Raw genomic sequence first — 17,377 nt, forward strand, 5'->3', positions numbered from 1 at the left:
CACTTTGAAACCACAAAGATCTAAGGAGAGAAGAACTCTGGAAGGTGATGGACACCACAAGAACTTAGGTTGTGGCTAACCACCTATACTGGTTATTTCATTTCTCAGAGGACAACAAAGTGACAGAGGAAATAGTTATGCTCCTCAGCAAGAAAAATTTGAGAAAAGATTGCTGACATCTTAGAATTCATAATAGCCAAGCTACAACCTTGACTTTGTAAAATCATAGGCATAAGTTCTGTGGTTTAAGGATCTACAAGGGACGACTGAGTAAGAACGAGAAGCCCTCTAGAAAAAAATATGATGATATAATCATGAATACTCTTGATAAGAAAGGGGGAAACATAAAGGAACCACGATGACAGTCCAAGGAGCCTTCTGATGAACTCAGATTCTAAAAAGGCATGCAGAAAAATGAAGGAAGAAAATGAAACTAAAGACAGATACTGGAGGGGCGGCTACTTGTCTCAGTAGATAAGCCAGACGCTGGCCCCCCACACACTTCCTAGCTGTGTGACCCTGGACAAGTCACTTCACCCCAACTGCCTAGCCTTTCCTGTTGTTCTTTTGACTTGGAATCATTACTTGGTATCGATTCTAAGACAAAAAATAAAGATTAAAAAAAAGGACATATACTAAAGAAGCAGAGACCTTCAAGAATGGCACTAAAAAAACAGAAGCCTACAACATGCCCATAAAAGCTTGAAAAATGGCAAGAACAACAAAAGAACCTTTTTAGCCAAGTTTTTTTTTTTTTTAAACCCTTACCTTCCGTCTTAGAATCAATACTGTGTATTGGTTCTAGGGCAGAAGAGTGGTAAGGGCTAGGCGATGGGAGTCAAGTGACTTGCCCAGGGTCACACAGCTAGGAAGTGTCTGAGGCCAGATTTGAACCCAGGACTTCCCATCTCTGGGCCTAGCTCTCAATCCACTGAGACACCTAGCCACCCTCTTTAGCTAAGTTCTGAGTAAAAACAAAATAAGGATGAGTAGGTTTGTTGTATAGGAGACTTGCTAAAATTTTAATATAAGGCAGAGAGAAACTAAGCTATTCAACTCTTTGGATTTAATTTCTTCCATTAAAAAGGGAAAACCACCAGACTAGAAAGGATAGAATAATGTGATTAAGAATGAATTTGTGGCTATGATGAAAGGAGATGAAAGCTCCCAACTGATCTAAATGAGTATTTTTTTTTTGACCCAGATGAAAAGTACATGCTATAGTTGAAAAACTTAGTTGAGATCAATATATTTTTTAATTATTGTTATTGTTGTTAGAGAACAGGAGTGTGTCAGAAGGTAAGTTAGAATATATCTCTTAGTCCTCTGAAATCCTATAGCACTTAATGTTCACACTATTAATGTGACACATTTTGTACAATAAACTATATAATTCTGTTTTAAAATAACATTATATACTACTTCAATTACTTTGGTTATTTTCTCCCTTATAAAAGTTCAACTTGAATGATTCATCCTGATATGGCAGTGACCCTGAGGTCTCAAAGGCTATACCTGGAGAATGAAATCCCAAGCAGGTTGTACAATGCTAAAAAGTCTACAGTTCAGTTGTAGTGTTATTTCTTCTAGAAGATTGGCCAATAGGTGAAATCTGAGTTAAAATATGAACTTAGACAGCATTAGCTGAGTGATTCTGGACAAGTCAGTCAACCTCTATTTGCTTTAATTTCTTCATTTATAAATGGAGATAATAGTAGCAACTACTTTTCTTAGGGATGCTGTCAGGATAAAACGGGATAATAATTATAAAGCACTTAGCTCAGAGCCTGGGACATAGGTGATTAATAAATGATTCATTATTAATGTATGCTATTATTACGAGATGGCAACCTATGATACATATATTCAATACCCTATTTGTTTTGATTGATAGTGAAACAGAATGTTTATTTATAACATAAAAACAATAAGAAAAGTAAAATCAACACAGATCAGTAAATAAACATTTCAGCATTTTCTGTGTGCCGGGTACTGTGCTGAGAATACCAAAAAAGGGGGAGCAGAAGGAAAAGGCATGATGGAGAAGTTCAAAGGAGTGCAGCTGGAAAGGAAATGTAGATATGACTGGCCTGGCTGCTCTCCTTAGAAGGAGGGTTTGTGAGGAGTTTTCCACTCCACTTTACAATCAAAGAAGTCCCAGGGGCAGAAGAAACTGATGAAGTCTGAGAACCAAAGCTGATGTGATCTTGCTGGATGAGATTTCTGTGGTCATGATAGAGAAATCCAAAGGAGGACAGCCTGATGGGAAATCAGTTTATGGAGATTTAATGGAAGAAAACACTAATTCATCTGATATTCTTGCCCTATCTGGGTTAGTCTGATGCTTGCTCAAGAAAAATATATAGGCCATTCCAGAAATCACTTGGATATGTCTAATTACTGGAGAATCCATTTTTTTTTAATACCTTCTGTCTTAGAATAAGGTAGAAGAGGGCTAGGCAATGGAGGTTAAGTGACTTACCCAGGGTCACACAGTTAGGAAGTATCTGAGGCCAGATTTGAACCTAGGACCTCTTGTGTCTAGGCCTGGCTCTCAATCCTCTGAGCCACCTAGCTGCCCCTTGGAGAATTCATTTCTACTAAGTACAGAACAGAAATGTCTTTAAAATCCAACAAGATACTTTGCATTATAGGGCTGAAACAACTTGCTGAGAAGGCAAGTGACATTTCTATTTCAAATAATAAACATTTATTAATTGCTTTCTCTCTAGTTAAGACATTCTATCAGAAATGGTTTTAAAATTCTTCAGAGGCAGAATATATGTTGACTTGTCTAGAAGCAATGGTCTCAATGGCTCCATTTCCAACTGGTGTTATCACCTATTTATGTTCTCAGTTCATGTGATAACTGAGTTGGATAAGAAAATAATTTACTGCCTTTTATCAATCTCCATAAAATTATAAATGTGTAATGATCTAGGCCCATGATGGCGAACCTATGGCAAGCCTGCCTAAGAGGGCACAAAGAGCCCTCTCTTAGGGCACATGTGCTATTACTGACCAGAATTAATTAAAGGCAGAGGATAGGGCTGCTGCCCTCCACCTCTGCATGATTACATGTTTTCACATCTCTTGGCCCTCTGCCCAGCAGCCCAATGGGAGAGCATAGGGTTAAGGTGGGTGGCTCACAGGCCACAGAGCTGGAGGGAAGCACAGTACTTGGGCCACTCCCCTCCCCTGCCCCTCTGCCCTGCAGGTCAATGGAATGGCTTCCTCCATCTCTAAAAGGTCTAGACCTTCTTAATAAATTCGAATGAATATAAAGAAACACTTGTAAAAAGAATTGAAAGCTATTAACCCTATGAAAGATGTCTTCAAGTCACTAAGAAAAAAGCAGATAAAAACAACCTCTGAGATTTCACCTCCAACCTAGCAAACTGGCAAAGATAGCAACGGGCAGAATTGGAAGAGGTTATGGAAAAACAGACAAAAACATTGTTGGCCAATTAGGGACTAGTTCAAGAATTCTGAAAAGCAATTTGGAATTATGTTAAAAAAACTTAACTGGGGGGCAGCTGGGTAGTTCAGTGGATTGAGAACCAGGCCTAGAGATAGGAGGTCCCAGGTTTAAATCTGGCCTCAGATACTTCTAGCTGGATGACTGGACAAATCACTTAACCCCTACTGCCAACCCTTATTGTTCTTCTGCCTTGAAACCAATACACAGTGTGGATTTTAAGGTGAAAAGTAAGGGTTAAAAAAAAGAAAACAACTCTAAACTAAAATGTCTGCATTTTTTGACCCAGAAATTTCAGTGCTACCCTAAGGAGGAAAAAAAACCAAATAAACCCAGAAAGATACATCTAATAATATATGTTAAAATATTAATAGCAACAATTTTGATAGTAGCAAATAACTGGAAACAAAGCAGATACCAATAAACTGGTGAACAGCTAAATAAATTGTAGCACATAAACATAAAAAAATGACAAATATAAAGTATTCAGAAAAGCATGAAAAAAACTTATATCAATGGTTTCAGAGTAAAGTAAGTAAGCCAGGTAAATAATATACAAAATGAAATAAATGTAAGTTGTAATGAATAAAGGAAGGGGCTGTAGCTAGTAATAATGATAACAAGAGGAAGAGCTAGCAATAGAGAGGATGGTTTGGGCCAGTACCAGGGGTGATCTTGAAAGAGAATATGAATGAAACAAAGATTCAGCCCCAGGCTACCAGAAAGATAGGTGAAACTCTGCTAGGCACCAGGCTCCTTTAAGGTTAATGTTCTACAGCCCCTGTCCTGATGAGGAAATGACTTCTTATTGGTATTTCTAGAAGTGAGACAAGAAGGGAGATGTGACACTTCCTGTCCTCAGTAATGGAGTTTATCTCTGCTGTAGCACTTAGAATGTTCAAGCAGCTATCCCTATTAGGTTTTATTTAATTTTTGTTTTTTTTAAACCCTTAACTTCTGTGTATTGGCTCCTTGGTGGAAGGGTGGTAAGGGTGGGCAATGGGGGTCAAGTGACTTGCCCAGGGTCACACAGCTGGGAAGTGGCTGAGATCGGGTTTGAACCTAGGACCTCCCTTTTCTAGGCCTGACTCTCAATCCACTGAGCTACCCAGCTGCCCCCCTATTAGGTTTTAGATGAAAGTAAGCAAACAACTAGTTCTTGGATTAAAACTAAGGGTTTATTGAATAATCAAGTTTAGGTAAAGGAGATTGATGAGTTCTTAGGTAAAACTAAGAACTAGCTAACAGCTACTTTCTTAAATCTAAGTTTAAGATGTTGAAGGACTTCCTGGGATGATCTTCAGCTGACCCAAGGGACCAGCCCTGGGTCAGAAAATAAAGTAGTCTCTTTTGGGTTTGGTAAAGGAATAATTGGTGAATCAGATTTGGCTTGGAGTGATACTTTGATCCTACCTAGCCTAAAAACTAATCCCACATTCTCACTCCCGCCTCCCAGGGCCCTAGAAACCCAAAAGGTAGAAAGACAAATGAGAAGTGAACTAGCCAGGGGTCTGCAAGCTCTTATATAGCCCAGCTCCAATTGCCAGATGCCAGCTGCCTCTTGGCTCATGCCAGGTTCTATATTCTAACTAGGGCAAACTGCCAACTTGCCCAATGAAAATACGGCAGTATGATTTTCTATATTACAGAGTGCAAATTCAAAAAAGTGAAAATACTATGCAATTATGACAAAGCATAGCCCTCAGAGAATTGTACCTTCCTATTATTCTTCTTTTCAGACAATGGGTGTTAAAATTTTTTTTGTATCCAGGGCAGCTGGGTGGCTCAATGGAGGTCCTGGATTCAAGACTGGCTTCAGACACTTCCTAGCTGTGTTTTCCTGGACAAGTCAATTAACTCCCATTGCCGACCCCTTCCTGCTCTTCTACCTTGGAATTGATACTTAGTATTCATTCTAAGACAGAAGGCAAGGATTTAAAAAACAAACTCTATATCCTATTAGATTAAATTGATATGTTGGTTATTTTGTTAAAATATTTTTTCATTTACATTTTTTTGTCACAAGGGAGGGTGACAGATTTGAAAATGAAGACTAGGTAAAAACAAAGATATCAATAAAAAACAATTCCTTAAAAAGAATTTTAAAAGTCTAAAAAACAGAAGCTAAATTATAGCTGATTTTCCATATATGTTATGAATCTGAATTGCTAAATCATGATTCACACACATACTACATTAATTCAAAAAAACATTTAAAATGTACTCCTAAGTATAACAGAAATGGCATTTCTAAGCAAGCCATCTTCAAGCAAGATCCACACATGGCAGTGAATTATTTGAGTTTTTTCCTCCAAAGTTTTCATATACCCTATCTATAGATCATTCTCTTAAAGTTTCTTAATGGCATTAACATTTGACTCACACAATCTTTCTCTCTATCACATCTCTTGTCACAATCCTAAGCAACATCAACAATCACATTAATACTTCTATCACTGACCACACAATATCTCAGTCTCCTAAACTTTATAGAAGATGATAAAAAATGGGAACAACCAGTGTTGGAAAGGCTATAGAAAAACAGGCACATTGATACCCTGATGAAAGAGCTACCAAAAAGGCAAAGTATTCTGGATATCAATCTGGAAATATGCAAAGTGACTAAAATGTATAATCATGGACCCAGAGACACTACTATTGGCTAAATAACAAAAGAAAAGTCAAAGACAGAAAAACAAAGGTCCACCACATGCAAAAATATTTACAGAAGCACTTACAAAGAATTGGAAATGAATGAATGAATGATAGCACACATAAAAAGAATTAAAAAACTTCTCTGGCATATGAACACAATGGATTATTATGTAGTAAGGGATAAGAAAAATGAAGAATTCTGTGTGTGAGAAATTCAGTTACTTTGTGGTATAATTAGAAATACTTTTACTTTTCTTATGGTAGTAATTAAAAACATCTTAATCAATGGCTAATGCCACTAACATACTCACCATATTTAATAATTCAGGGCCCTTCACAGAAATGAAATTCAGCCCACATTCATTTGCAACAGCCTATAAAAAGAAAGGGAAATAAATAAGTTGAATAGACTCTTGTTATTTTTCCCAAAATCTCTTTATGGTTCTGTTTATCTCTCTCATCTTCAGGGAATCCTGGTAAATCACCTTAAGTGATAAGGAAGAAATAGGTCAGAACCAAATCAAAGGAAGGCAGTAACAAAATGTTTATCTATACAACCTATGAACTATATTTAAATAACACAAACTATAAATGAATAACAATACGCCTTGCTTCATTTACAAGGTTGGATGTGGCCCTCAGGGAAAATTGCATTAGAATTTATTCAAGGGGTAATAAATGTTTCTTTTTTTTTAAAGTTTTCTTTTTAGGGAGGTAACTTTGCATTTCAAATGCTTTTATGTCAAAAAAAAATGGAGCTTAAAAACTACCTAAATGACAATGAGTATAAATTAAAACATAATTTTGATAAAGGTTAAAAAAAAGTTATATAAGATTCAAAGTTGAAGGATAACACATGGCTATTAAGAATAGATGACGGGGGCAGCTGGGTAGCTCAGTGGAGTGAGAGCCAGGCCTAGAGACAGGAGGTCCTAGGTTCAAACCCGGCCTCAGCCACTTCCCAGCTGTGTGACCCTGGGCAAGTCACTTGACCCCCAATTGCCCACCCTTACCAATCTTCCACCTATAGACAATACACTGAAGTACAAGGGTTTAAAAAAAAAAAAAAGAATAGATGAATAAGGGGCAGCTGGGTAGCTCAGTGGATTGAGAGTCAAGCCTAGAGAGGGGAGGTCCTAGGTTCAAATCTGGCCTCAGCCACTTCCCAGCTTGTGACCCTGGGCAAGTCACTTTACCCACATTGCCCACCCTTACCACTCTTCCACCTATGAGCCAATACACAGAAGTTAAGGGTTTAATAAAAAAAAAAAAAAAAAAAAGAACAGATGAATAAGCCAGGAACTAGAATCCACACATAGAAACAAAAGTTGCTGAATAGATTTAATCAGAACTTTGGAACAGTGATTTATACCTCCAAGACATACAAGGCAACTGGAGAACTGTATAAGGCAGCAATGGTGAACCGATGGCATGCAGAGAACTTTCTGAGGGCACACAGGCGCCGATTTCTAACCCTAAACCTTACTAGAAAGGCAGAGGGCAGAACTGCTCCCCCCACCCCCCATGCCTCATAGCATTTTTTAATATCCTCTGCTCCTTTGCCCAGCAGCCTAATGAGGTGCCAGAGGGAGTAAGATGGGCAGCTCACAGGCAGCAGAGCTGGAGGGGAGCAGAGTGCTCAGGTGACTCCCCTCTCCCTTTCCACATGCACCTCTGCCCAGCAGCCTAATGAGAGTGCTTACTCCGTCCCATCTTGGGTAAAGGGGTGTGAAATGCAGCACTAAGTCTCTGCGGGGAAGGGCCTGGCACACAGTTTAGGGGGGTGTATGTGTGTGTGTGTATGCATGGGGGGAGGGCACAGCAGCAGCATAACACTCAGTCTAGGGGGTGGGGCCTGGTACTCAGTCTTTAAAAGGTTTGCCATAGAAAGAGATCTGAAAGGGCAAGATATGTAGCCTTTCTGGACTTCAGTTTCCTTATTTGTACAATGAAGTGATTTGATTAGGCAATTTCCAAGGTTCTTACCTTATCTAAAAATCCCTGATTATATTTTTCTTGCTATATTTTATTTTCTTTGACTAACCTGGTTTAGGAGAAGTGAAATTCAAAACAATTGATTTCATTTTAGTTCTAAGTCTCATTCTTCCTTGGAGAGGAGTGGAATGATTTAAAAGCCATCACAGAACAAGTTCTGACAAGTTCAACCAATTTTGAAAAGATGCACTGTTTCCTGTGCTGAACAATAAGACTGGGTATTATTTGAGAGCAAGCCCATCTCTAGGCCTGGCTCTCAATCCACTGGGCCACCTAGATGCTCCATCCATGTCTTTCCATGGAGCAAAGAACATGTATTTCATGAGGACTATTTTACTCTGCCACTCCGGGCTTTTTCCATTAGAGAGTGAACTTCTTAAGAGCTGATATATTTTTTTTCATTTGTTTTGTAGTGCTTAGCACAGGGTCTAGCATACTGATGCTTTATCAATGCCTCTTGACTTCTCTTATTTCTAAGTTTCAAACTGAGACTGCTGAATGTCTGTTTGGTGGATAAGAAGTAAATAAAAAAAGTTAGTAGATTAAACAAAGATGAGATTAAATGGATTATAAATTATTTATCCAACCATGCCTTCATTGCACTTGTTTAAAAGTCCTAAATGCAACTATGACCAGAGAAATATGAGATTTACAGATCCACTGCTACATAATTTCAGTTTCAAAAAGCTCTCCTCCATCACTTCTAAGTTCTCAAAATCCTTTCTTGTAGTATCCAGAAGAGTCCTGAAAGAATCAGGTACAAGTTCTTAAAGGTAAAATAGCTAAAAAAAAGACAATGGCTCCTAAGTATCATGGTTCTTAGTAAAAGTGTTATGATCAGTTTCATTCCTTTTACTTGGATACTTCTGAGAAAAACCATGTTTCTGTTTATCACAATGGACACACTTAAATTTAACCTACTGTATGGTACAAATATTTTAAAATATGTAGCTGAGTACCCACCTTTGCCAGGAGTGTCTTGCCACAGCCAGGTGGCCCTGCAAGAAGGATACCAGCTGGAGTCATCAATCCAAGAGCTTTAACCTGCTCTGGATAACGCAATGGGGCCTAGAAACAAAAATCCCAACATATTTTAATTATCTATTAATTTGTCAATATGACCTCCATAAGGAACTAATGGTTTTCAGTCTTGATGTTCCCATCAAAAGTACAAAAGATCTTGTTAAATGGGCACCTGAATACACGAATTCAAAGGCACTGAATATAAAAATGTTTGTCACAGAGATTTCAGAAATCGTTCAGGTTTTTGGAAAACATAAATTTTATGCAAACCAGAATAATAGAGGGCTGCCTGATATACTCTCTGCAATTTAAATTCACCTTTCTTTTTAGTAAACGTATATTTTAACAACAGATTTGATTTCAATTTTTATTAAAGTTGACTAATAAGAGTAGAAACAAATTTCACATAAAATTAAAAGTCTGAGTTAACTTAAAATTAATTTTCATTTTTTAAATGTACTCAATTTCAGGAACACTGACTGACTAAAGAACTTGGTCTCAGACTTTAGAAAACATAGGGATACATGGAGCTTTCCTTAAAATTGTAAGTAGTATTTATCTAAAACCAACAACAAATATTATCTGTAACAGAAATAAATTAGAAGCCATCCCAATAAAATCAAGGGTAAAGCAAAGATGCCTATCATCATCATTATTAAAATATTGTACTAGAAATGCTAGTTATAGCAATAAGAGAAGAAAAAGAAATTGAAGGAATTGAAATAAAGAAACAAAACCATCACTCTTTATAGATGATTTGATAGTGTACTTGGAGAATCTCAGAGAACCAACTAAAAAACTAGTTGAAATATTTAACAACTTTATTAAAGTCAGGACATAAAACAAACCCACATTTCTATATATTATCAATGAAGTCCATACGCAGAAGATAGAAAAAGAAATTTAATTTAAAATAACTGTAGACAACATAAAATATTTGGAGATCTACTTGCCTAAACAAACCCAGGAACTATATGAACACAATTACAAAATAATCTTCACACAAATAAATTCTGATCTAAACAACTAGAAAAAGAGTAATTACTTGTGAGTAGACTGAGCTAATATAATAAAAATGACAATTCTACATAAATTAATATATTTATTCAGTACCATACCAATCAAACTACCAAAAATTATTTTACAAGGCTAGAAAAAATAATTACAACGGAGCTGGGTGGCTCAGAAGATAAAGAGCCAGGCCTAGAGACAGGAAGTTCTGGGTTCTGTATGTGGGTGAGTATTGATGGTAAATGAGTGGGTATCTGGATTCTCCCCTTGTTAGCTTTCAGTGGGCCCAGTCAGCAATTCACTCACCCACACCCGAGGGAAGACCTATGAGGGAATAACTCAGTGAGCTTCCCAAACTAGCAAAGCTTTAATGGGGATGTTGAAGGATGGTGTTGGGGATCAGTTGTGACCCTAATGGATGGGATCCCACCCTCAGAGCCAGCCCTGTTGAGACAAGCCTCCCCCACCTCCTAAACACAAACAGCTTTACCCCTCAAGATGGAGTCCAGTAAATGGTGGGCCCCCCCCTTCCAAGATCAGTTATCTCCTCCCTCCAATGTAACTATTCCAGACTTCTAAGTATCAACTATCAGGGATTTATTAATGGATAAATCAAACTCAGGGAACAGGGGAAAAAGGTTTAGAAGAATAAAGGAAGTAGGAAAAGGATGAATTACTCTATCAACTATGTCTTCTCCCCCCAGAGAGCAGCTCTGGACTTCTTTAGTGGCTTGGTCAGAGTTGCTAACTCTCTTTCCCCTACAGTCTCCTATCTAATATTTCTATCTAATATATCACAGGGAAGTAACAGGATCAAAGGGTTCAAGCAGGATTAAGGAAAGGATCCCTGCCTCATTCAAAGCTGCTCCTCCCCCCAAGAAGTTCGGCCTCTCCAGCCATCACATACAAAACACTTTCCAAACAATTAAAACTAGATATAAACAATTGGAAAAACATTGAGTGCTCATGGGTAGGACGAGCTAACATAATAAAAATGACCATTCTACCCAAATTTACTTATTTAGTGCCATACCTATCAAACTACTGAAAAACTTTTTTACTGAATTAGAAAAAAATAACAAAGTTTATTTGGAAGAACAAAAGATCAAGAATATCAAGGGAAATAATGAAAAAAAAAGTGAAGGAAGATAGCCTAGCAGTACCAGATATTAAACTGTACTATAAAGCAGCAGTCATCAAAACAATATGGTACTGGCTAAGAGATAGAAGGGAGGATCAGTGGAATAGACTTGGGATAAGTGACGTCTGCTACTGTCTTTTAAACTATTCTTAGCCCTATGTTCTTATTCTCTCCCTGATTCTTTCTTCCTTGAATTTCCCCTAATTATCTCTGTCCCTATGTCTATCCTAATTACTTCTACTACTATTAGTATGTTTAGTAGTTACATGGTTTGGAAGTATTTACAGCCTATTCTAAGGTTTCCATCTATAATACAGTTATTCACAAGAGTTTTAAACTATGCACATTGTTTTTGCAATCTGCATTCCAATGTTAACCAGATACAAAGCTTTTCAATTTCATACTTGGCTAAGATCTTCCTGAGTTGCTAACTATTCACATTTATGTATATTCTTATAAATTCATATACATATATACAATCCGGTCTTTTGACATTGGCTTATTTATGCAGTGTTGACTAATTATCAGTTTGTGTTGGGTTTCATGTCCTTTTTTATGTTTCTAGTTGTCTAGCTTCTCAAGTTGCCTGTAGGTTCTCTTCCTTGATGAGTTTTATGTAATGTGGATGCAATTTTCTATAGTGTGAAGTTAATATGTTTTTGTGCTACTGCTGCACTAGTCTTACAACTCCTGTTCCCTGTCCTCCTTGCAAAGATCCTGATCTTTCCCATTTTCTTTTAAAGTCCTCTTTCCTTGCAACTTTTCCTTGGTGATTTTCTGGTTTCCTTTTCTTCTCTTGATTCTTTTCCTCTTCTCTGTATCCCCGTCACATTTTGTTGGTAGTCCAACCACTTGCTAGCTGAAATGGTCTCTGGTCCGGATACCAGAACAACATAGATTATGATGTTTTGTCAGTGGTGTTTATCATATGATTGTGTGTGTATGTTATATATAGATGTATGTTTATTTCTTGATTTTGAGTTCATTTTTCTGGTTGATTTGGGTGTTAATTTTGCAATGCTCTTTTTTTGTGTGTGAGTTCTCTGTATCTTGGCTTTACACTTGTCAGATGATGGTTTCTGTGTTCCTTATATACACTCCTTCTGAAACCTTTTGCCTTGATGTAAGGTGGGTTTGTGGATTCAATATCCATGGGCATACAGGTTTCTTTGGAGGTATAATGTTTTCTATCATTGGAACTAGCCCCCAATGTTGCTCAGATTCCATCCAACTGCTGTGCCTTTCCTATTACAGTCTACTCCACACTTTGTTGGTATTACTCTCTATCGTGCACTATGTAATTGTAAGTGTATATGTTCCCCAGAGTTTTCTTTATTCTTTTGCTGACTTTCTTCTTATAGACTTCATTCCTAGACCTGAAGTTATGCCACTCAGACTCTAGGTGTGAGAGTTGCTGAATTGTTACTCTCTCTTCGTGTTCCAAATTGTGCCTAGTTTCTCTTAGATATGGATTTCTATTTGTTATTCTTCATCAGAACTAGTGTCATATTGATAACTTAACCATGATTGTCTTTCTGCAGTGCTTATATCTGGTATCATGATTGCTGGTACATTTGCTTCTTGATATAGTGTTTTTATTTCCCCTTCGTCATCAGAACTCATGTCATCAGAGTCTGTGTAAATAGGGTATGTTCATGATGGTTTGGTATGAACTATATATAATGCTAAAATTGATTCAATGTCCATGTTTGTTAAATCATTTTCTGGTAACATGCTAGTCATGTATGGTTCATTGCTTTCTATTCTAGGAATTGGTTCTAGGAAAATAGCTCATGGGTACAGCTACTTCTGTAGTTTCTCTTTCTTTCTCCTGTGGTACATTACTGACTTTGCTATGTTTTGGAGATGGTTTGGAGACAGTTTTTGTAGTATTTGAATTATTTGGTATGGGGTAAATGTCATTTGCAACTCTAATTGTCACGGGTGACTCTTTCTTTTCATTATCTTGGCGGACTGGTGCCAGTGGATTGATGGAGACGATATTATCACAGTCTTTCCTTTGTGCTATATCCACCCCAGTCTGTTTCCCTCCAAAGTTGCTTGTTTTCCCTTTGAGATTCACTTCCCCTTGATCTTTCTCATTCAGTAGTGATTGTGTTGTTGTGTGACCACTACATTCAGGAATATCATTGTTACATGTGTATCACATAAGATGTTATTATAGCCTGTTAAGGTATCATTTGATTCTGTTTGTATTATTGAGTTTGGGTAAGGAAAAGATTCTTTTGTGTTCTTGATCATTTCTGTTTGATCTTCATTTTTGTTTGACTCAAGAAAAATTTGTCTGTGATTAAAGGTTTCATTGCAAGACTTCGTTGTCTCTTTACTTTTTGCATTAGCAGACTATTAGTAGATAGTTTGTTCTGTATTTCTGTTTTCTTTTTCATTCTCCCCAGCTTCTGCATAAGTTTGCTCATTTGCTTGCTTTTGAAGGTCATTTAATCTAGTTGATGTTTCTGCATGCATTTCTATGTGTTTGGAAAGTGCAAGAATTGGTACTTTTGATACAGAATTTCCCTTGGGAGCTGTTGCAAGGATAAATTCTTTGCAGTTTGGGTTCTTTGATACTTCATTGTCTTTTTTTTTTTCAATTTTTTTTTAAACCCTTGTACTTCGGTGTATTGTCTCATAGGTGGAAGATTGGTAAGGGTGGGCAATGGGGGTCAAGTGACTTGCCCAGGGTCACACAGCTGGGAAGTGGCTGAGGCCGGGTTTGAACCTAGGACCTCCTGTCTCTAGGCCTGGCTCTCACTCCACTGAGCTACCCAGCTGCCCCCCTACTTCATTGTCTTTTGCATTAACAAGATGGACTTCAGTTAAGCTTTGTTTCAAATACTTTTTGCTATTCCCCTGAGAAAGCAAAAAAAGTTTTATATTGGTTTTGTCTCCTTCTGTTGCCACCTCAGGTTACACATATCTCTGTTCTTGATTTTTCTTTGACTTTTGTGATTTTTCCACCTGCATCCCCGTGTGTTTGTAAAATGACAAGATTGGTATTTTTGGGACAGCATCAATGGATGTGGCAAGAACAAATTCCTTGCAGGTTGATGAGTACTTAGTGATCCTTGATTTACCACAATTCCACACTTACAGTTCAAATCTGGCCTTATACTAGCTATGTAACCTGGGGCAAGTCACTTAACCCCAATCATCTATCCCTTATTGTTCTTCTAAAACTGATACTCTAAGACAAAAGGTAAGAATTGGAGGGGGAAACAGGGGGAGGGTGTGTGTGTGAAGGTGGCCAACTGCACCAGATCTCAAACTGCATTAGAAAGGAGCAATTAAAAAACCATCCTGGTAGATAAAAAAAAAAAAAATCAAAACTATCAATAAGCACATGAGAAAGTGTTATAAATCTCTACTAATTAGAGAAATGCAAATCAAAACAACTCTGAGGTATCACCTCACACCTAGCAGATTGGCTAAAATGAAAGAAGGGGAGAGTAATGAATGCTGGAGGGGATGTGGCAAAACTGGAACATTAATGCATTGTTGGTGGAGTTGTGAACTGATCCAACCATTCTGGCTGGCAATTTGGAACTATGCTCAAAGGGCTATAAAAGAATGCCTACCCTTTGATCCAGCCATACCATTGTTGGGTTTGTACCCCAAAGAGATCATAGATAAACAGGCTTGTACGAAAATATTTATAGCTGCGCTTTTTATGGTGGCAAAGAACTGGAAAAGGAGGGTATGCCCTTCAATTGGGGAATGGCTGAACAAATTGTGGTATATGCTGGTGATGGAATACTATTGTACTCAAAGGAATAATAAACTGGAGGAATTCCATGTGAACTGGAAAAACCTCCAGGAATTGATGCAGAGTGAAAGGAGCAGAGCCAGAAGAACATTGTACACAGAGACCAATACACAGTGGTAAAATAAAATGTAATGGACTTTTGTACCAGCAGCAATGCAATGACCCAGGACAATTCTAAGGGATTTATGGTAAAGAACGCTACCCACATTCAGAGGAAGAACTACAGGAGTGGAAACAGAAGAAAAACAACTGCTTGAACATATGGGTTGAGGCGGACATGATTGGGGATGTAGACTTGAAACTACCACACCAATGCAACTATCAACAGTTTGGAAATAGGTCTTGATCAATGGCACATGTTAAAAACAGTGGAAATACACATCTGCCATGGGGGAAGGGGGAAGTCGGGGGGGGTGAAGGGGAAAGTAAGAGCATGAATTATGTAACTACGTTAACTTTTCAAAAAAACAAATATTAATAAATGCTTAAAAAAACACCATCCTGGTAGTGGCTAAGAAGTAAAGTAGAATAGATTAAGTATACAATACACAGTAAGAAGTGACCATAATACAATTCAGAACTATGCCCAAAGGACTTTAAAAGACTGCCTGCCCTTTGATCCAGTCATACCACTGCTGGGTTTGTATCCCAAAGAGATAATAAGGAAAAACACTTGTAACAAAAATTTTTATAGCTGTGCTCTTTGTGGTGGCAAAAAATTGGAAAATGAGGGTATGCCCTTCAATTGGGGAATGGCTGAACAAATTGTGGTATTTGTTGGTGATAGAATATTATTGTGCTAAAAGGAATAATGAACTGGAATGACCTCCAGGAACTGATGTAGAGTGAAAGGAGCAGAACCAGGAGAACATTGTATACAGAGACTGATACACTGTGATATAAACGAATGTAATGGACTTCTGTCCTAGTAGCAATGCAATGATCCAGGACAATAAAAATAATTTTTTTTTTTAAAACCCTTACTTTACCTTACATCTTGGAGTCAATACTGTGTATTGTTGGCTCCAAGGCAGAAGAGTGGTAAGGGTAGGTAATGGGGGTCAAGTGACTTGCCCAGGGTCACACAGCTGGGAAGTGGCTGAGGCCGGGTTTGAACCTAGGACCTCCCGTCTCTAGGCCTGGCTCTCAATCCACTGAGCTACCCAGGTGCCCCCTGATCCAGGACAATTCTGAAGGACTTACGAGAAAGAATGTAATTCACACCCAGAGAAAGAACTGTGGGAGTAGAAACACAGAAAAAAAAACAATTGCTTGATCACATGGTTTTGATGGGATATGATGTAGACTCTATAAATGATCGCCCTAGTGCAAATATTAATAATATGGAAATAGGTCTTGATCAATGACACATGTAAAACCCAGTGGAAGGGAGAGGGGTGAGGGGAGGGGAGGGAAAGAACATGATTCATGTAACCATGGGGAAAAACTCCCTAAATAAAGAAATAAACTTAAATTCTTAAAAAAAAAAGTGACCACAATAATCTTGTGTTTGATAACTGCAAAGATCCAAATTTTTAGGGTAAGAACTCACTATCTGAAAAAAACTGCTGGGAAAACTAGAAAGCAGGTATAAATCAATTATGTATAAGCCAACAACTAACACTGCCTACTATGATATGGTCACACTGAGTACATAATTTAGACTTAAAGGGTTCTAACATAAGCAAATTAGGGGAGCATGGAATAGTTTGCCTGTCAGATCTATGGGTAAGGGAAAAATTTTTGCACAACAAAACCAATACAGTTAAGATGAAAAGGAAATCAGAAAACTGGGAGGAAATTTTTCAGCAAGTTTCTCTGATAAAGGTCTCATCTCTTAGATACACAGAAAAGAGAGTCAAATTTATAAGAACATGAGGTCATTCCACAATTGAAAAATGGTCAAAGAATATCAACAGGCAGTTTTAAGAAAAAGAAATCAAAGCTAGCTGCTCATGAGAAAAAAATGCTCTAAGTCATTACTGATTAGAAAAATGTAAATTCAAAATACGAGATACCACTTGACATCTATCAGATTGGTCAATATGATATAAAAGGAAAATGACAAATGTTGGGAGTGGATGTGGGAATATTGGGGGAATACCGTTACACTGTTGGCGGAATTGTGAATGGATCCAACTGTTCTAGAGAGCAATAGATGTATTAAATTGTGCATATTCTTTGCACAATAGCAATAGCACTTCTAAGGGTGTGTGTATGTGTGTGTGTGTGTGTGTGTGAGAGAGAGAGAGAGAGCACTGTAGATAGAAAAATATTTATAGCAGCTCTT

At 37.7% G+C, this 17,377-nt stretch overlaps 1 protein-coding gene across 2 annotated transcripts in view; it reads right to left on the bottom strand.

Moving 5' to 3' along the window:
• NVL (nuclear VCP like) overlaps window positions 1-17,377 on the bottom strand; it is a 113,971-nt gene that overhangs the window by 51,684 nt on the left and 44,910 nt on the right. For both annotated transcript variants that reach the window (XM_044676361.1, XM_044676362.1), the window contains 2 exons: window positions 9,092-9,196; window positions 6,445-6,507 (listed from right to left, as the gene is read on the bottom strand). In XM_044676361.1, coding sequence (XP_044532296.1) covers window positions 6,445-6,507; window positions 9,092-9,196 — 168 coding nt within the window. The remainder of the gene's footprint in view (window positions 1-6,444; window positions 6,508-9,091; window positions 9,197-17,377) is intronic.

The sequence above is a fragment of the Gracilinanus agilis genome, chromosome 4 (genome assembly GCF_016433145.1).
Source record: "Gracilinanus agilis isolate LMUSP501 chromosome 4, AgileGrace, whole genome shotgun sequence".
Taxonomy (NCBI): Eukaryota; Metazoa; Chordata; class Mammalia; order Didelphimorphia; family Didelphidae; genus Gracilinanus; species Gracilinanus agilis.